Source organism: Centropristis striata, chromosome 16 (assembly GCF_030273125.1).
Source record: "Centropristis striata isolate RG_2023a ecotype Rhode Island chromosome 16, C.striata_1.0, whole genome shotgun sequence".
Lineage (NCBI taxonomy): Eukaryota > Metazoa > Chordata > Actinopteri > Perciformes > Serranidae > Centropristis > Centropristis striata.
The window spans coordinates 8,435,241-8,455,421 of record NC_081532.1 but is presented as its reverse complement, the minus strand read 5'-3'; the positions used below and the strand labels follow the sequence as shown (position 1 = coordinate 8,455,421).

The 20,181-nt window shown below is 39.6% G+C and overlaps 3 protein-coding genes across 6 annotated transcripts in view; 2 read left to right on the top strand and 1 right to left on the bottom strand.

The window, feature by feature from the left end:
* Window positions 1-1,665: 1,665 nt before the first annotated feature.
* On the top strand, window positions 1,666-7,515 carry LOC131987922 (sex comb on midleg-like protein 4). 4 transcript variants are annotated; one of them, XM_059352849.1, is made up of 8 exons: window positions 1,666-1,788; window positions 2,620-2,856; window positions 3,253-3,382; window positions 4,564-4,764; window positions 4,938-5,096; window positions 5,182-5,406; window positions 5,496-5,644; window positions 5,728-7,515. In XM_059352849.1, the coding sequence occupies exons 1-8, from the start codon at window positions 1,786-1,788 to the stop codon at window positions 5,851-5,853; spliced, it is 1,230 nt and encodes a 409-aa protein (XP_059208832.1). In that variant the 5' UTR covers window positions 1,666-1,785; the 3' UTR covers window positions 5,854-7,515. The 4 variants fall into 4 exon arrangements, with proteins under 4 accessions (XP_059208832.1, XP_059208829.1, XP_059208830.1 ...); XM_059352846.1 differs by having other exon boundaries at window positions 4,564-4,788; XM_059352847.1 differs by lacking the exon at window positions 1,666-1,788 and adding an exon at window positions 2,109-2,269 and having other exon boundaries at window positions 4,564-4,788.
* A 3,681-nt stretch (window positions 7,516-11,196) lies between these two features.
* On the top strand, window positions 11,197-17,437 carry vsnl1b (visinin-like 1b). Its single transcript, XM_059353097.1, has 4 exons — window positions 11,197-11,498; window positions 13,240-13,406; window positions 13,545-13,760; window positions 15,529-17,437. Exons 2-4 carry the CDS (start codon window positions 13,245-13,247, stop codon window positions 15,724-15,726), a joined length of 576 nt encoding a protein of 191 aa, XP_059209080.1. The 5' UTR covers window positions 11,197-11,498; window positions 13,240-13,244; the 3' UTR covers window positions 15,727-17,437.
* smc6 (structural maintenance of chromosomes 6) overlaps window positions 17,249-20,181 on the bottom strand; it is a 24,443-nt gene continuing 21,510 nt past the window's right edge. The window contains exon 28 of the mRNA XM_059353096.1: window positions 17,249-20,069. Coding sequence (XP_059209079.1) covers window positions 20,051-20,069 — 19 coding nt within the window. The 3' untranslated portion in view covers window positions 17,249-20,050. The remainder of the gene's footprint in view (window positions 20,070-20,181) is intronic.

Here is a 20,181-nt window from a genome sequence, read left to right as displayed (position 1 = left end):
TACATTTATATTTGGAGGATTTGCTGTTAAAATAAATCATTCAAAGATCTTGAGCTTTGGGCATTTGTTTAATGTATTTTTATTTTTTATATTTCTTCATACTAAACATAAAAAATAATAAATCAAAACAATAGTCATTATTTGCCAACGCATACACACTACTGCTGATTCGGCTTATTACAGATGGATGACTTCACCCTCTTGTGCAGCAGCATCTACTGTGTCAAGAGGAAAACAAATGTCCCCGGGTGTTAATTTAGGCTAAATTTAGACCATATACACCTGCGTCCAAGTCATGATAACCTAAAACGACCCATTGTGTTTCATGTGGCAGATTGCAGAGAAACTGCAGAAATGCAAATCACTGAAATTAAAGTACAATGTTTACTGCTGAGCCCTCCCACTCACTACCACAAGAATATTAAAAATCAAAGGCAGTGAGCAAAAATATTCAGGGAATGTATTCATTAAACGAAAGAAAAAAATGTTATGCTATTATGATATATTGTTTAGTACTGTGAATGATGATTATTGTTATTACTGATAAATCTGATCTATTATTTTATACTATAAAATGTCAGAAAATATTGAAAAATGCCAATAAAAAATTGCAAATCCCAAAGTAATGTAATTTTAAATCGCTTGTTTTGTTAACTAACAGTCAAAAACCAAAATATATTTTATTTACAATGGTAGAAAAATAAATAAATAAAAAAACAGCACACTATTATACTTTAGAGGCAGGAACCAGAGAATAGATGGCAATTTTTGCTTGAAATATAACTTAAATAATAAATGTTTTGTCAATTAAAATAATGAATTCATTGGCTAATTGTTTCAGCTGTAATTGTTATCTACTGTAATACAACTATAAACTAACAGCAGTTTTAATATATTTCAGGGGCTGCAACTAACTATATTTTTATTAGCTGAATGTTCAAAAAGCCACATTTTGATGAATGTTTTGTCAATTCAAATAATGAATTAATTGTTTCAGCTCTAATAATGGTTGTGGTTTATTTAATGTTTTATAATTATTATTTTTTAAATGCTATATTACTGGATAAGTGTACTTAAAATAATATATCTAAGGTTGCAACTCCATATGTTTTTTTTCCCAAAAACCAAAGTATATTCCGTTCACTATCATGTATGACAAAGAAAAAGCATCAAATCCTCAGATTTGAGCAAATATTTGGCATTTATGATTTTTTTTAAAAGACTAAGATTATAATTTTATTATCAAAACAGCTGCAAGATTTTTTTCCCCTCTATCTATGAAATCGTTGACGCTCTAAACATAATTCATTAAAACAGACAATATAATTCGTCAACTGGAAACCTGCTGCAGAAAAGAATAACAACTGTACTTTTTGAGGGAATATTCTCATTAGAATAAAAATAATAAAAACTCTGCCCTCAGTCTAATTATACCTCCATAGCACTGAGCAGACAAAAAAATCATGGCAGACAACCGACAGGGTGTTACAGGGGCTTACAGGCTTGTTGCCATGACAACAGAGGAGCCCTTCTCTCTCTTTAATGCACACACACACACACACACACACACACACACACACACACACACACACACACACACACTGTCACTCTCTCTCTGTCTGTCTGTCTCTGTTGTACACACACACACACACACACACACACACACACACATTCATATATACAGTATTACAGTGGAGCCTGAGCTGCTCTGAGGTCCGTGCTCAGGAATATAAAGCGTAGGAAACACAGCGAGGCGCGTAGGGACACACTCCACATCTGTTCTGGATGGTGAGTGCCTGCCTGTTTGTTTACATGCTGCATCCTTTTAACAAATCTACATGAAAATAAGAGGTGAATTATTACAGTTTGTTCATTCTTGCTGCACGAGAGCCGTGCCACATGTTTGTGCTGCTTCCTCGCTCTTTTCTTTTTAAAGATTAGGGTGGAAGCTGTCATCGTAATGGTAATTCATAGCTGGGTAGCCATGGTGAAGTCAATTTCCCCCCCTCCCTCTGCCACTGCTGAATGCATTAGTCTAATGAGATGTCTGCAGCCTGTGTGCCGAGCAGCAGCAGCAGCAGCGGCGGCAGCAGCAGCAGCGGTGGTGGTGTGTTAACTAAAAAGGGAGACGAGGAAAAAAGCCACATACAGCGAGAGCAGGATGGCTTTCCCTTCACTGCTAGGGATTTAGCTTTACAGTCACCTTTAGGCTCCTGGGATTTAAGACAAAAGGGCTTGGCTCTTGGGCTTTCACAATAGAAGACAGCAGGTAATAGACACCCCCCTCCTCTCTAACCTCTCTCGGGTTTATTAGTGTTATCAGTGCAGGATGGAGGTGCTGTTTCCTCCACAGCTCATGCATGACTGCCTTTTGTGTTGTTTGCTTATTATCTGCTAAATGCTTCTGTCTCTCACCGCATTGCTCGGCTCAGTATTCTGCAGCCTCTTAGTATTTGGATGTTGTTCACCTTTGCCAAAGCATCCTGCTTCCTCTAGAATGATGCTAATGCTGCTCTCTGATGTGTGTTGCTGAGGAGGAAGGATGAATGTGCAAGTAAAGTGCATGTTTCTTTGCGTTTCTATAGCTTGAAGCTCAGTGGTTGTTTCCTTTGTCTGCAGCTCCAAATGAGTGTACCTGCAGCAACGGCACAGAAGTCAGACAGCAACAACAGTGAAATGCAATCAGCTGCAGTGGCTCCCTCCTTCATCCCCAGCCAGTCGGGGAAGATACCGGGCAGGAAGAGAGGGAGACCCCCGCTTCGCAATGTCGCCAAGATGGATTTTCCGAACCGTTACCCCGAATCGCTCCCTCCACTCAAAGTGCCAAAGAAGAGGGGGAGAAAGCCAGGCTTCAAGGTCAGCCACATGAGAGGGGGAAACGAGGGGGATGAGCTGTGTGGTATAGTGTGTGGATGCAGCGTGTTTAAAAATGCATGTGTACACAGAAAGACACAGACACGCCGGCTCCATGCCCTTCAGATTTTGTGGGACCCCAGTGTAACAGAGAGAGACTTAACATCTGTGGGGCTTTGTCTGCTTGAGTCACATATTTTCATGTCAAAAAGGGGACTGTAAATGTTTTTTTAGTCATAAATACACAAAAGAGTCCACATCTGTAGCATAAAAACTGCAGCTTTACACAGATTTTGTGGCTTGATTCTTGCACCATCCCCCCTCCTGCTCTGCACGATTTAGTAAATAAACATGCCTGAGATAAACACAGGAATTCAAAAACTTCTTCTTCTTCTGCAGCTCAAACCCCGGATGGTGATGACACCGTTGGCTATCTCTCCACCCAGCAGCACCCCTGAGCCTGATATGAGTTCAATTCCTCAGGATGCCGCCACCATCCCCCACTCTGCCACGCCCCAGGTGCTTACAGGTAGGACACAAAACTCTCTAAACCCTGTTCAAGAAGCATTAATGGCATTTTTATCTTTAAAATCAGTGTGACACAACAGGCACTTTTCACGCTGGTCAATTCTGCCTTGACTAGTGGAAAGAAAACATCCAAAATGCACATTTAGGTGTTTTTTTTTATAAACTTTGTCTATTTGTGTCTGTGGATTTGTCCTAAACTCACCAAAAGTTAGCATCAGATAATGTCTCATTTACATATTTAAATATACAACTCCAGACAACTTGAAATATATAAAGAATTCTTTTAATGTAAGTAACCAACAGAAGAAGTTTCTTACATTGACATCTATTCAATTAAGATTTTACTCCATTTACCTGTAGTATTTTGCAAAATGTGTGGAATTTTATACTTTATCTGTAAAGGATTTATTCTCAAAATATTTTTTTCTTAAAATCTGAGACGGGCACACTTACTTCAGTAGCACTTACACACACCAAACTTTCCAGTTTCCTTCCAATCAATATTCTGAAGGTTTTTACTGAGGTACGTCCATATATCATTCATAGACTGATTAATATAACATTTCATGCCTAAAACCATGAGGAAAGCAGATTTTTGACAGTATTTTCCATGCTTATGGAGTGATAAAAAGATATATCCTAAATTCCCTTTGTAAAAACCTTTGACTCTATGTCAACAAACTTAGCTTCATCCATTTGTTCTAGAAATGTTTGCAAAAAAGTACATATTTAATAAGATCATGCCTTATTTGCATACTGAAACATAACATTTAAGAAAAAAAATTGTCTTAATGTAAGTAATCAACTGGGGAAATGTCATGTTGATATATTTAATGATACAGTCATGGAAAAAATAATTGTTTTCTTAAATATCTTGCTCATTTTAATGCCTACAACTAGCCATTTTTTCATGGTTTTCTTGATAATAACCAAAATCATTAACAAGAAAAGCAAGGAAAATGTCCAGATATCAGCTCTTAAATTAAACTCTTATGAACTATTTTTATTGTTATCATTATATTTGTCCAAAGAAATGTAGTTGTACCAGGCATTAAAATGAACAAGAAGTTAAAGAAAATAATGGTCTGATAATTTTTTCCATGACTGTATCTTTACTCCTCTTAAGGGACTCTTCAGTATGCTAATCCAGATATCTTTTCTCCACCTGTGGTATTCCTTTAGTCTGTATCTACATCAACAAACAGGCCAACACAGGCCCCAACCTGGACAGGAAGAAGATCCAGCAGCTCCCCGACCACTTCGGACCCGACAGGCCCTCTGTGGTGCTGCAGCAGGCCGTCCAAGGCTGCATCGACAGCGCCTTCCAGCAGAAAACGGTGTTCACGCTCCTCACACAAGGCTACGGGGGAGAAAAAATATCAGGTGTTGTACAAAGACCTCCCTCAGGTGTTGCTTTCTATTTGTTTGATATCTCTTTGTTGTTTAACCTGAGGTGGCACTGAGTAGAAAACATGCATTAGTGAAGATTTACTGACCTGATTTGTGCGTCTAAACTGTGTTGTTGTTTCAAGTTGTCCCCTGTTTTGCTCTTCCAGCCACATTTGATGGGAAGCAGCACCTTCTCAGCCTCCCTGTGGTGAACAGCATCGACTATGTGCTCCGTTTTCTAAAGAAGCTCTGCCGCAGCTTGCACTGTGAAAACCTCTTCAGTGATCAGCCCATTACCCAGCACAGTGGCTCCTACCAGTCCGACGGTACTTTTAAATCTATCTGATAAAAACTGCTGTGGGGACACAAACCTTTTCTTTGAGCTAATCCTGATTCTAATCTTGTGTTTAGCTGAAACATCTATGGCCGAAGACTACCATTTAGACCAGTCCGACGGCAAACGCTACTCTGTAGACCCCGGCGATTCCGCTTTCAGCTCCATAAGCTCGTCCTACTCACCAAAGTCCTCCTACGGGTTTCGCTCGTCGCAGCAGTTCTCCAACGGCTCGGCTTCCATGAACATGTGCAGGCAGTCGTCCACCAGCCCCAACACGTTCCCAGAGAGCAACAGGACAGGTGAGAGGTCACGGAAAGACAAAATAGAAGATTACTTTGGTGTTGATTTCTCTAAAAGTAAAGCTCCTTTCTTTCTTTTGTTCACCCAGGAGGTTACAATGCATCTTCAGAGTCGCAGGAGTCCAAAGCTCCACCCAATAAAGACCCATCCACCTGGTCTGTGGAAGATGTTGTCTGGTTCATCAGGGACGCAGACCCCCAGGCTCTCGGCCCACATGCAGACGTCTTTAGGAAACATGTAAGTTCAAATCCATCCAGTAGAGATTACCTCATCTGGTCGCCTGTTTCCTTCTGATTTGACATCAAATATTTTTCTCTCAGGAGATCGACGGAAACGCTTTGTTACTCCTAAAGAGCGACATGATCATGAAGTACCTCGGACTGAAGCTGGGGCCGGCCTTGAAGCTTTGCTACCACATCGACAAACTAAAGCAGACTAAGTTCTGAAAACACTCTACGACACATTTCCCCGTTCTTCAATCCAACCATACGCTTGAGAAGGTTCTCCAGGTCTGTGAGCCAATGAGAAGAGAGCAGGGCCTGCAGGCATGAGATGCATCACTTCCACTTCTGCCACAAGAGAATAAAAGCTCACCGGCTGCTACTTTTAAGGTTAATTTAACAACTTTTTGCTCAGAAAAAGAGGGCAATAACAACTTTTTGTTCATTTATAAGCCTTAAGTGAAGTACAATAAAGCTACACAAAGAGTGACATGTTCAAGTATCACACCAATAAAACTTCAGTCTTTTATGAAGACGTTAATAACCTATATAAGCATTTAAACATTAGTAAGACCAGAGTAGAGTCCACCTTAAATGCTGGCATTAAAGCCGGATTGTATCAGGTAATTTAGCTGATACTCTACACAGTCCAGTATCACCACAACAGTTTCTTCAGTCATTTCACATGTTATCACTACGTATTTGTTGTTTTTTTCAGTGTAATTTTATGCCTCAGAAACATTAGATGCATGTGAAACCGAAAGGCAACATTGACAATGTTTTTATTTTAACCCAAACAATGAGCTTTTCCCAAACTTAACCACGTTGTTTTGTTTGAATTCACGATGTTAACCATGTGTTGAAAACTGCAACAGTGCGTCTGAATGTGACGAGCTGGAAATGAGAACAGACAGTCCTTTTGTATTCTGTGTGAAACCTAAAGTCAATTTGATGTTAAATTAATTAAGTTTTAAGTTATCCTGTAAATTAACATCACATTCTAACTTCACGCATTACATAGCTGCACCCATTTTTTTTCTCCAAATCTTTATTGAAACTGTGTCCACTAGTTACAAACCAAAGTCATTTTTTTAACCCAAACCCTCATTTTTTCCCCCTAACCCTAACCAGGTAGCTTTGTTTCCTAAACATTTAAACATATATAACACATTGTGTTTAAATTCACATGTAAAAATGTAGTTTTTATGCTTTATAATCACCACAGTAGGGAATTAAAACAGGTTGCAGCAATTTAGAAATGTTGAAATTCAACATATTTGTGGTCTTCAGAAATGCCAATATTTAATTCTGGCGACTGGGTTAAAACATATATCACTAAAATAAGTGACACGTCTCACACCTTAAACCTTCCTCTCATCCCATTGGCTCCTAAACTCTCATGGTTGGACCCTCTTAGTACATCTTGCTGAAGATTTCCATGATGTCATGTAGTGATAATCACAGATTCACCCCTCTTTTTCCTCTCTCATCTCTTACTTACTCTACTTTTGGCACAGATTTTGAACTTAAAACCATCAGATTGTGGAACACATCCTTCATTCACACGTCAACATAATGTATTCAGTAAAACACGGCCAGTGTAAGAAAAAGGTTTTGTCTCACAAACCTTCATGAGCAGCACATCCGTCTGCTGCATGCAGAGTTCATTATATATACTGTATATTCATCATTTGACAAGAAATGTAAGACATATAAACACTTTATACCTTAAAGAAACTCTCACTTTGTCAAATCTCACTATAGGATCTCATGTTTACCGAGCTGAAAACATATCTATACCTGTACTGAGACACAGTGCATTAAATACTACATTGCTTTTTAATTGAGAGATTTAGAAAATCATTTTGATACTATTTTTTCACATTACTGTGTAACAAAAAAGTAATGTCCCCATTGGATTTGTCTTTTTTTAAATTATAATTTTAATAATTAAAAAAAACACTATAACCTAAACAAAGCATAGCCTACATAGAAAGACAGGAGCTCTCTTGTTCGTATATATAAAGAAAAACAAGGGCATTGTGAACGTGATATATTTATGTTTCAATATGCAAGATTGTTACATGCCAACTATCTCCATAGGCTCTTCATGTATACTCATGAGAACGTTTTTTTAAATTCATATGTTTCTATGTTTTTATCAAGCATCAGTGTTGATACAGAAGCTTTCAAAACACACTTAAATGTTACACTGAGAAAACCTGTAAATGGGTATATAATATAGTATTGCTTTTGTATACCACTTTTGGTGTACAGTATGCATCCTTTTTTAATCAATTAACCTTTGTAAGTGAATGCTGCTGTAAAGATATTACATGTAAGCCATGCCTAGTGAGATCAAGCTGAGGTGTTTTATTTTGAAAATCACTATGAATAAGAGTTTTAGAGGACGCTGAGTGGATCAGTTCTCTATGCCGGTGCTAAAGTTATCTATGTATTTAACTGTTTGCTTTTGTGTTTGTGAGATGTAAAAGAAATCTTATGTGTATACTGTACTGTATGTGAGCATTAAATTAAGAAATCAAGTAATCACAGATTTGTGTGTGAGACAGACTTTTTATTTCCACCATTTCAGTGTATTTTATATTATATTCTGACCGACAGGATCGCTTGTTTTATATACCTAAATTTAAATGGATCCAGATTTGGATGTGGGTCCACACATCTGAGAATTGTTTTGGCTTGGAGCCTCATCTGTGCTTCAACACACATGATTTGACAAAGGCGACCTATATCTGCGGCTCCCAAACCGGTGTCCTCCAGGGGTCCTTATCGGGGCTCTCCAGAGGTCCCCATAAATCAGGAACACGTTCACTTCTCTGATGTTTTACTGTAGATTAACGTCACAGATCTCACTCCAATCAACTTACATTATATCATTTAATTCCGGTCAAATTAACACCTAAGTGCAAACTTTTAGAAAGCTGTGACAGATCTATTTTAGAGGGCCTTGGTATTACAATATTTGGCGCTTCATAACCAAGATTGAGTCAAATAAATGGTAAAAAAAAAAAAAAAAAAGAGGATTTTAGTCATTCTGGACAACTGATTGGAAGCCTGGAGTTTGGATTTATGACCAACGACATTCTGGGGTTCTTGGCGTAAGAAGTGACCATGTTTGAATGAGAGGCTGGAGCTCAGTTAGCAGCAAACGCAGATGTCATCAGCTGAGAGCAAGTAGGGCCTGCTCCACCTGCTGGTAGGTTGAGAAGGTTGTTATCAACCCATTCAATGACTGAAAACAAGCGGTTATGTTTAGTGAAAAGGCCAGTTTCCTTATGATTATGCTACAAAAATACTTCTCTAAGGTTTGGGCAAAAACGTCCTAGTTAGGCATTATAAAAGATTGTTTAAAAAGCAAAATAAATGCATGTAAATGCTGGAAGTTAAGTTGTTACGAGGACGACATGAGTACCGGAAGTGACGTAGCTACGATGGTTACTTAAAAATGTGACACATGGACGTTAAGTGCCGTTATTTCAAATAAAATTGTTGTCTTCATCGTTGGTTTTCACGTCCCGGTCTCCTGGGTGAAAGTCCTGGGTTTGTTTGACCCATCTGCCCGAAGAGTAACTTTTTGATCTTTATACTCCTTCGCTTTCACACTTTCACATTAGGCGTGTTTCGACTGAGTACTTTCTGAGTACTTTTTGGAAAGCAGCTGAATGTTTTGGCTTCGCCCACTAGTTTGAGAACTAGTTCCCCTCGGCCTCTATTCCCATACAGGTACTTTTGTAGCGGCTAACCAACAGAGTTTGAATGTGACAACAGACTGACGCGGCAAGCAGTGTTGCCAACTTAGTGATATTTAGCAACTATTCAGACCCCTCTAGTGACTCTTTTTTCAAAAAAGTGACTCACAACAAATCTAGTGACTTTTTCTGGTGTTATTGGAGACTTTTGGAGACTCGTTCCTACTCTTCTTAACGAGAAGCGCCGTCCCAAAGCACTCACAAGCGGCCCATTACTCCCGCAGCGGTCTCCCCCAGCTGCAGTCAGCAGAGCAGGAGATGTTAACCCCTCAGCGTCCAGTTTGCACCAGTCTGCAAATGAATCACGCATGTGCGAAATTGCCGTCCAAGTTAGTAGCGGCTCAGAAAGGCAGGTATCCGAGGCAGGTACTTTCTGAGCCGCTAACTGATTAAGTTGGGTGGATCCTCTCTCGGAAGCCACACCCATAGAGGCTCACTAGAGGAAAAAGTACCTAATGGAAACATGCCTAATGTCACTTCCGCCTTGTCGTCGTCCATAATTACTACAGCCACTAGAGGGCGATGTCAACAACACACGTTATACAGCTGCCCATTCAACGGGCTGATAACTTCCTGGCTCCACCTGCAGGCTGAGTGAGCCCCTACTCGCCCAACTTATGGGGTGTTATTCGCTGAAAAATCGCCTTGTGTGTACATTTTTCCTAGAATATTATCTGATCCCAGATAAATCAATACTTTCATCATTTGTATAATACTATATTTTCTTCCTTGACAAGTTAGATGAGAAGATCTCTTTCTTCCATCTGGTAAATATGAAACTAAAGCCAACAGCAGGTTAGCTTAGCTTAGCTTAGCATAATGGCTAGCCTGGCTTTGTCAAAGGTAGCCCTACAAATATGATACAGTTATGAATTTTCTTTCCGATTAAGGTTAAAGTTCAAAACATTGTGAAACGTTTACAGTTTGGATAGGTTTAGGAAACAAAACCACTTGTTTAGGTTTAGTAAAAGATCGATGTTTGAGCAAAATGAGTGTTTGTTACGTAAATAACCGAGCATTGACTTTTGGTTTCTTGCATAACAAAAGCAACAGTCTAATGGGTGAAAGTCCAGTGTTTTTTTTTTTTTACTCATCTATCCACCTTTTGTCAAATTAGTGATATGTCGAAAACAAATGTAATCCAGGAGAAATAATTGAAAATGCAGTTTCATTGTATGGGAATGTAATTTTCAAGCTGTTCCAGCAGCACTAAAACTCACTTATTAACATGTTTGTTTAATCTCTACAAAAACTAAAATGTAAAAACACCACATTGTGCTTTTACAGGGGAGTTTAGTGATGGACTACTTCTTGGCCTGAAGCGGAGACTTCCTGGAGTTTCTCCTGGCTTTGGTTTGCTTTAAAGCTCCACGAGTAGTAGGCCTAAGTAATCTTACATTATGCAACATATCTTAAAGCTGTAGACCTTCATACCGAGAAATTAAACATACATATAATTGACTGTGAATGTGAAATTTTTTAATTATTACATGAACAAATGTAGGTCTGACGTGTGGCCAGTCACACAGTGTGAACATTTTGGGCCCCTTGGTTGGTTTTCCAGCCTTGGATTTAATAATTAAATCTAATGATTATTCCTAAAAGCCACGTTTAATGACAATAAGAGGTAAAATGTTTCACCCTTAGGTTTAATTACACTAATTCCTGATTAGTTACAGTGAATAATTTGACCCAAAAATCCAAAATGTTTATTTCCTGATGATGAAATTTCAGGCTGATCATCCTCATCACGATGAAGGATCCGGTTATAACGTGACAGGATCCAGCTGAACCCACAGCAAGCAGCAGCAGAAGCAGCAGCAGTGAACTTATGATCAGGCTGTGATGCACACGGGTGACGCTCCTGTAGTCGCATAACCACAGACTGGCGTGGGATCGGTCCCTGCTGCGCCTCATCTGGAATAACGTCGGGAAAAGCCAGAAATTTCATTAGCGGGTGTTTTTAAGGAGGCGAGCAGTGTTGAAAATAATCCCTTTTGGGCTAACGTTTCCATCGGAAGGGTTTTTTTCTGTACTTTGCAGGAGCCAGAGCAGATTTATTCCGATAGAGAATCACCAAATATAGGCTGTAATAAGGTAAGAAGTGATTGCCTGCAGATGTGCATGTTATATTCTCAGATAATACATGCAGCAAGCGGTGAATGGTTTGTGTTAATGTGTCACGAGTTATTTTTTCATATTTTTTCTTGTGTTTTGAATGAATGGGATCGAGCAGGAGAGGGCTGGCACACGGACACCTGCGCATCCCTTAAAATAAAGCCACTGCGTTTTGCCTGGAAACAAACAGAAATAAGACAGCGAGGGATCATTTGACGATTTACGAAAATGTCATTAAGATTTGCGCAATTTAATTGGCTTTTATATGCGCCTGTTATGTGGCTCTGCGGCGGCACAGAGGGAGCTGTCTTGTGTGTTCCTTTTTAAAATAGATGTTTGGTTATGAAATAGTGACATGTTTTCGCCCCGATGCGCTTGGATAGATGTCATTAGGAGCCGGATGGTGGGATCTAATCTGAAAATACTCTCACTGCGTCGTTTCCATCGGAATGCAGCAGCGTCTCCCTCTCTGCTCTCACAGGAGGCGGTTAGCTTTAATAGCATTAACTCAGATGTCATTGCCCAAAGCGTGAAATAAAACAGCATCTGTTTTGGCCTGTGTTTTGGGGCACAACGAGTCATTCATACCTGTGGCCTGTGCGATATGTGGCGGGTGTTTCTCTATTACAAAAAAACGCCGCAGTTACATGATGGCGAGCGGGTTTTCTCAGCTGAAACGCTACGAGAAACAATTTTCCTGCAAAAAAAAACCATGTTCTCAAGGTCATTCACTGTAGCCTGTTTTACACATTAAACCCAAGATCTGCGCCTGTAATTACCTAACATGCTCGTCAGGGTCGGTTATATGACACGCAGCGGGTGCACATTAAAGGCTGTGGTTTGCACTGATTTTGGCTGCAGCGCACATTTGTGCCGTTTGTTGTGGAAGGCCCGAGCCAATGCAGTGCTGTCTGGTGGAGGAGCTGTCCAGCCTGCTGTCATGCTGCTGCTGCTGCTGCTGCTGCAGAGATGTGGACCATATGTTGGTCTCAAGTGGTGGAGGCTCCCACAATGGCCCTGTGCTCTCATATGCAAATATAATGCTGCTGTTTCATTGGTTGAATTATGTATTGGAGAATTGACGCATTCTTGGTCACTTTGTCATTTGCCACATCATGAGTCAAATAATTAATGAATGTGGGGTTTCTGACAGGCTGCTCAAGTTGTCATGATTGCTTCAGCGTGGATAAGCGGGGCTGATTGGTCTGTGGATTGCAACACAAGTGGCTTAAACACTATATTATATACGGGCCACTCGCTTATAAGCTATATTTCCCCTCTGATCCAGATTACAGCAGGTCTCCTGCATGCTGTCCTCACTCAGGTCTCTGGATTTACTGCAGCAGGGCCCCCTGTTACAACCAAAGCACACGCTTTGTTGTCATTGTCAGGTTATAGGACAGTGTTTGCAGTGGAAACTTGATAGCAACGATCGAACATTTAATGAACTGGATCTGCTCTGACAGTGATGATCCAGGTCAGTGCTACCCGGGCCACAGACTGGCACAAGCAGGCAGAAGAGGGCTGGACAGAAATAGAACATAGCACCAGGGAAATATTTGCTGCATACTCCCCTTAAAAACACACATTTAGTCTCTGTTTTCATGTTTGAAGTGGAAATTTTAAAAAGAAAAGAAAGGTATGCTGTGTGCTGGAGATTTTCATACTGCCATCGCTCAGGCATAAATAAATGCATTATTCACGTATTCTTGCACCACAGGAAACATGGGAAAGCAGAACAGCAAGCTGACTCCCGAGGTGATGGAGGATCTGGTGAAGAACACAGAGTTTAATGAACACGAGCTGAAGCAGTGGTACAAAGGCTTCCTGAAAGACTGCCCCACTGGCAGGCTGAATCTGGACGAGTTCCAGCAGCTTTATGTCAAGGTTTGTGTGAACCGCTGCCTCTTCTTTGTCATCTGTCTCAACACTTAATCACACCACGGCTATTTTCCATCATCAAACTGCTGCTTTTTAAAGCCCTGGTTGAATTATTGAACACACACATCTCTCTCACATTTGCAGTTCTTCCCTTATGGCGATGCATCAAAATTTGCACAGCACGCCTTCAGAACCTTTGATAAAAACGGAGACGGGACCATTGATTTCCGAGAGTTCATCTGCGCTCTGTCCATCACATCCCGTGGCAGCTTTGAGCAGAAACTCAACTGGGCCTTCAACATGTATGACCTGGATGGTGACGGCAAAATCACCAGAGTGGAGATGCTGGAGATAATCGAGGTAAGGGATTATCGAGTCATTAAGCCCTCGCTCATCAGGGGACAGACTTTGGGTTTTTTGTTGTTGTTTGTTATCAGTCTCCTGCACACCTGCAATGCCTTGAGTGCAGAGTGAGGCAGTTTCATAACGACAGAAATGCAGTTGTATCGAATTACATTGTGCCATTTCTGGAAGCACGATCAGTATAGTAAATCTGATATGTCACGGTGATATTGGAGTATATTGACAATTCCTGTAGTGATAAATGTGGCTTGAGCATTTACATCAGTGGTTCTCAATCTTTTTTTGTCTGACCTCCCAACTAGGATAACTCAAGTAACCTTTAATTGGCTCCATCTGTTCTTATGAATGATTAGATGTTATTTAACACTATTAAACCTGCAGTGCGGTGCTTTTGTCTCCCCCCTCTGGTAGTGAGAGTAACACAAACACTGTTGATGCGTGTTCATGATGGATGCCTGCAGGGAAGTTTGCCGCATTTTCCCGTCAGTGCTCTCTGACAAGGAAGAGATGCACCAGTGTTGGTCCATGTTTGTCCTCGCCATCAATCACTTTGATTTTCTCATTTATCTAGAAACTTTTCTTGATGCTTCTTGGGAATTTCCAGCATTGCTTCAACCATAGCTTCACACTTGCTCCCTCCCGCCCCCTTTGGCTCTGGTTGGTCAATGTTAAATTCATGATTGGTGCACAGGAAAGTCGTCACAGACACCAAACGTTCTTGCATACGGTGATATACAGCTGGCAGCCACACCGAACGCCTTAATCAGCATTAGGTGCATTCGTTTGGCAAGGGGCTTGTATGTAACGGGTTCATTTATGTAAAAGTTTCACACTCCAGCTTTAGATATTTATTACAGAGGCTGCTGGTTTTTTCATTCAATTTTGAATGTTTAGGTTGTGTTTTTGTAGTAAAAAAGTCGTACTTTAACTACTTTGAGTGGCAAGAGCTGGACTTTTCAACCATTTCACCTTTAGCTTTGTCAAACTGCATACTCGTTATTTCAGCTAACAATTTATTTATTGGTTTTAGCCAACTATCTTTACCATTTATCCATTACTTTTAGCTGTTTCAACTTTTAATTGGTAACCTTTAGCCAACAGGTTCAACTATTTAATTGGTATTAACAGTTAAGCCATTACTTTTATGTATTTCAACTTTTTATGTGTTACTTTTCGCAAGCTATTTTAACTGTTTATCTGTTACTTTTAGATGACAAGTTCAGCTGTTCTTTCATTACTTTTAGTTCACAGTTTCAACTTCTCTGCTTTCTTGCTAATTAGTTTTCATTGAGACTTCATTGCAAGACTTGTTGTTGATCACACTGACAGGCAGCTTACATCATTATACATTTATAATCAGCATCGCACCAATTTATAATCCTATTTTTCTTAACTTGTGGAATTAAAAATCTGACTTTAGTTTGGTTTTACATTGAGTACCACTTATGATTTTCCAGGAATGACGTGGCAGACACAGTTTGTAATACTGTAAATGTAAAAGCTTTCATCACTGGGCCGCAGGCTCAATCCCCATTGTGTTACCTCATTCGGCGACAGAGATTCATGAAAACATTTGAATTTATTCTCTATTTAGTTGAGCTTTCCAAATACTTCTTGGCAGCTGCAGAACCACCCTTCGCTGTGGAAATACTCCTGGTTGGGAATCACTGATGTACATCTTTATGAATAAATGAACACATGTAGGCTTCACTGGATTACATAAGAAGCAATCCTCTGCTAATTTCTCACTGCGCCTCACCCACAGGCTATCTACAAAATGGTGGGCACTGTGATCATGATGAAGATGAACGAGGATGGTTTGACACCACAGCAGAGGGTGGACAAGATCTTCGGTAAAATGGATAAGAACAACGACGACCAGATCTCGTTGGAGGAGTTCAAAGAGGCGGCGAAGAGCGACCCGTCCATCGTGCTCCTGCTGCAGTGTGACATGCAGAAGTGAGCCCCCCCTGCTCGCTCCTCTCCCCGTCTGTAATCCACACACTCTGGACAGCAGCACATGTTTTAATGTCTCATTAGGTTCTCTGCCATTTCCACAGGAAAAAAACAATGCTTGGACTATTTTTCAATGGACTCGCTTCTTGTGGTTGTATGCATGAGAATGTCAAATGCTGAATAATTTTGAATATAGCTATAAGATATCATACATTTCTATTTCAAGACATGCCAATGTGATTTGTGCACAGTAACCCTATACATTCTCATTCAACCTTAGCTTGTATATCAGTGGAGCACTGCATTAAATTATGTTCCTGCAGTATTTAGGATCCCCAGTGTTCACTGCTGCTACTACTGTACGCTTTACATAATAGTAACAAAACAATAATTCCTATGATAATTGTAACTGTCTCTACTACCCAGACTTGTTGAGCTCTTGGAGAATAGAGAGGCTCCTGTCTGTTCCAGATGTTTTCACACGATGGAACCAAGAAGAGTAGGTTCTTTGCATGCATATATTACGTGTCAAAAAAATATAATCTCTTACCTTTTGCATCTTTAGGTGGTTATAAAAGAGAAACCCTATGGAATTCATTTAGTATTGTTGCATGGGATGTACAGTATGTGACTCATCAGACCATTAGTTCACCTCCAGTAATGTGGGAGCATGCTTCCCTCCATTTGATACACGTGTATGTGTGACACTTGAGTTTTTTGGAAGATATTTGGATTGCAGTTGTGGGCTTAATCTCCGAGGAAGAGCTTTCACATAAACATCGTATTAAGTTTCGCTTCAGTGGCTTCTGGGATGAGCGTAAATATATTTAAGGAGCAGCTTTTCTTTTATGATTTTTAATGTACTGTTGCCGCTTAATCTAGAGGAAAGTCCAAAATTACAGCCGTTCTTAGGCACGGTACTCATGCATTATTCCCCACGATGATCCGAAATTGGCTTCTTTTTCAGGCTGCTTATTTGATTTAGACTTTAAATGACTTAACTCAGTACATATCAACATGTTTACAGAAAGGAAGAGCACTGCAAAATGAGTACAGTCTTGGTGTTATTGCTGGGAGCTCACTCTGTGGGCCGGGGACCTTTTGAGAGGAGCTCCACTTCCAATTCAGCAAAAAATAAAAAATAAAAAGGGAGGAGAAAGCCTCTTATATGTTTACTGGACACACTGCATTCCTACGTATAAAACTTTTTTGTAAGGAGAAACTTTTTATTGAAAGGTCTCATCTTCTAATCTATTCCGTTTGCAACAATCATTAAAGATGCAGGACCCTCGAGAGAGGCGCTTGATAAAGCTTTTGAAAGAGCGTTTCAGTGCGACGACGGCAACTTGATGACGAAGTAGGTTAAAGTTACTGTGGAAATTCTCTTTCAATAGTTTTGCTTCCCCATTTCTAGGCTATGCAAGCACGGACTGAGTGTCTGCTTGTAGTCCACTTACAGTAGTGGAGGTTGCAGAAGCTTTTCACTGTTCTGTCTTATAACTGAAAAACCAACCCTCACATTATTAAAGTCTATTATTATTTATACATTTCAGTCCGGTCACTATGTCAGATTCTTTGTCTCGTAAATGTTTATATCAAATATGGAAAAATCATAATACAAGTGACTGTATTCTTTTATACATGTGGCATGTGTTGCACCCAAAACTAATTCTGTAGTGATTAAAACAAATAAACCATCACCAGGCTTTTTCAAAAGACACGGTCTAGTAGGTGTATTTAATGGGAAAATGAAGACCACGCTGATGCAGACTTTAAAAGTTATACTATGCAGGATTTTCCTAAAAGATGACTGAAACAAAAAGGCCCACGAACACTAAAAGTGTGTGATGAGACTCTGCCTGCTGCCTGCATCTTCTCTTCTCTTGTTGTGTTGGTAACATTTCACAGCTATGAAAATATCAGAAACACCAAGTGGACAAAGCTTGTCCCAAAACTAGATCTAGGATTTGCTTTCACTTTCACTGATCCGAGGAGGAGCGGACAAGTTTGAATGTTGCGTTTAAAAACAGTGAGCAGTAATTCCTGCATAGTATGCCTTTAAGACTGTGTTGATGAATGGAGTAAATGCATGAATGGAGAGTCCTGCATGTATGAAAACTATAGCCGTACACGAAAGAGATGATCAAAAATGTATTGTAACTGGTTATGATTCTTCCCAGCAGTTACAGTTTACTGCTGGACTTTACATTTTTTAACATGGGACAGAAAAGGAGAACAAGTGTACATGTTTATGTCATTGAATACAAATATGATTATATAGAGAAGCAAAGTCCCGCCCCTTCCAGTGGACAACTGTGAGACCTTATTTTTGAAATATATACATGTTTGGTAGACAAATATTTTTTATCCCTTTTGAATTGGGCCATGGTTCACCGTGCACAAGGAGAGATGTAGGTTAAAGAGCACTAAATGTTACAACCTACAACAAACTGCAACTTTCTTGACCTGCAAAATGATCTTTAAACCAGAGAAAATCAAATATGCACAGTTCAAACCGGATCATAATGTTATTCATCTCTCAACATTAATTACTTTACGTATTCTTTCCGAATGAGTTCCCATGTGAGACACCAGAGGGGGAGGGGCTTTGAAGCTTACTTAACAAACTGTTTTTAAAAATATTAACACTGACAGGCTGAGAGGAGTGCTGCATTCAAACAGTAAGTGTCCAGACTCCTGAGGTAAAACTATACAGAAACAACATGTATACAAACATTTTCAGTGTAACATCTTTAAAAGGAAATGTTCAATAACTTCCAGGTAAACTACAACCGTCAAAAAATAATATAATAATCATTTACATGTACAAATTACCTTATAATCATGTTCACTATTTGCTATATTACTATAACCGTAAAATGAACAGAAATGAACAAAACAGAAAATAACCTTAGTGATTTAAACACATCATCATATACTCCAAATATTGGCGACAATATTTTTTAAGAACATATAAAAGTTAACCGCTCATCAGCCTGAAAAGGTTTGCCAGACTATCACAGACACATAGAGACAGACAATCACGCTCTCATTCACACCTACGGGCAATTTAGAGTCACCAATTAAACATGTTTTTGGACCCAGTGAGAACCTTCGCTGACACTGGGAGAACATGCGAACTCCACACAGAAAAGCTTTCCTGCAGGAATCAGGCCACTAACTTCCCAGTAACAGTAACACCATGTTAAACCCAGAGTTGCAGGTAGAGCTGCACGGTTTGGAAAAAATATCTATTTGCAATTTTTCTGACTGATGTCGTGATGTGTGCGATATGATTCACGACAATGGAGGGAAAGATTACATTTTCATTATTATTTTCATGTAATAATGCATTAGAATGATCATGGTGCGATTGTTTGGATCTGTAACAAAGATTTTTCTTTAGAAAACAATTTATAGGCTAGACAGTGTCATAATACTAAATTCTTCATATTTTAATACATATTTTACTTTTAGAAAATGGCCTTCCTGCAATTTTGAATATTGCACTAGTCAATATTGGGATTTTAATACAATTTTGTTTAATTGTGCAGCCCGAGCTGCAGGCTAATACAATACAATGTGGATAGAATATCAGCTATTGAGATTGCCAAAATGCGTTCAAAATACTGAACACTAATGCCTCTAGTTCACTGCCTGGCACAGCTCGATTCAGCAAGAACGGCTCTCTTTTAGTTTTCTTTAGAAAAAGTGGATAGAACCTGGTACTAGTCCATTTGTTTTTGGTTCCTCCTCGGTTGAGGTTACAAGGAGGAGGAGTCTAGACACTGCAGACCACTGACTGGTCCCTCAGTGTTGATACTTTTTTGGAATCTGGATTGTATTATTTTTTTAGCACTAAGGTGGCATTTTTGGGACATTATCTAGATTGTGGGCTTTTTTTCCTCCGTCTTTTACATTTTTCCTTCCAACACCTCTTATGGTTTTGTACCTTCTACACAAACTCATCAATTTTGCATAACTAGCATCAACAGCTGATGCAATTTTTGCATATTATCAAAAATAGCAGCATTCAAAACCACAGTGCCGTCAAGTGCACACAGTTACCGAAGGACATACCAACAGGAGGGAGGAGTTCAATATAAGAAAAAACTTAAAAATTACTTAGCAATTCTTTGACGAACAGCTAAGAATTACACTTTTGTTGAGAGGGAACTATTTGTAGTTGAAAACCAAATCGAGAAAAGTATCTAAGCGAGCCGAGTCGTAACATGCAGTGGAAACGATGCATAATATCAAGAGTCAAGCTATCGCCCCCTAGAGGCAGCACGGATCGTACCAAAAACAGCTTCATCTGACAATCAACATCTTTAAGACTCTTTAGGCTTTCTGAAAGTGAAAAAACATGAATAAGTTACCATACCTCCATGTCCAGGCAATATATACTGTTTCACAACACATCCATGAAATGACATTTACACCTCTCGAACACAGACCACAA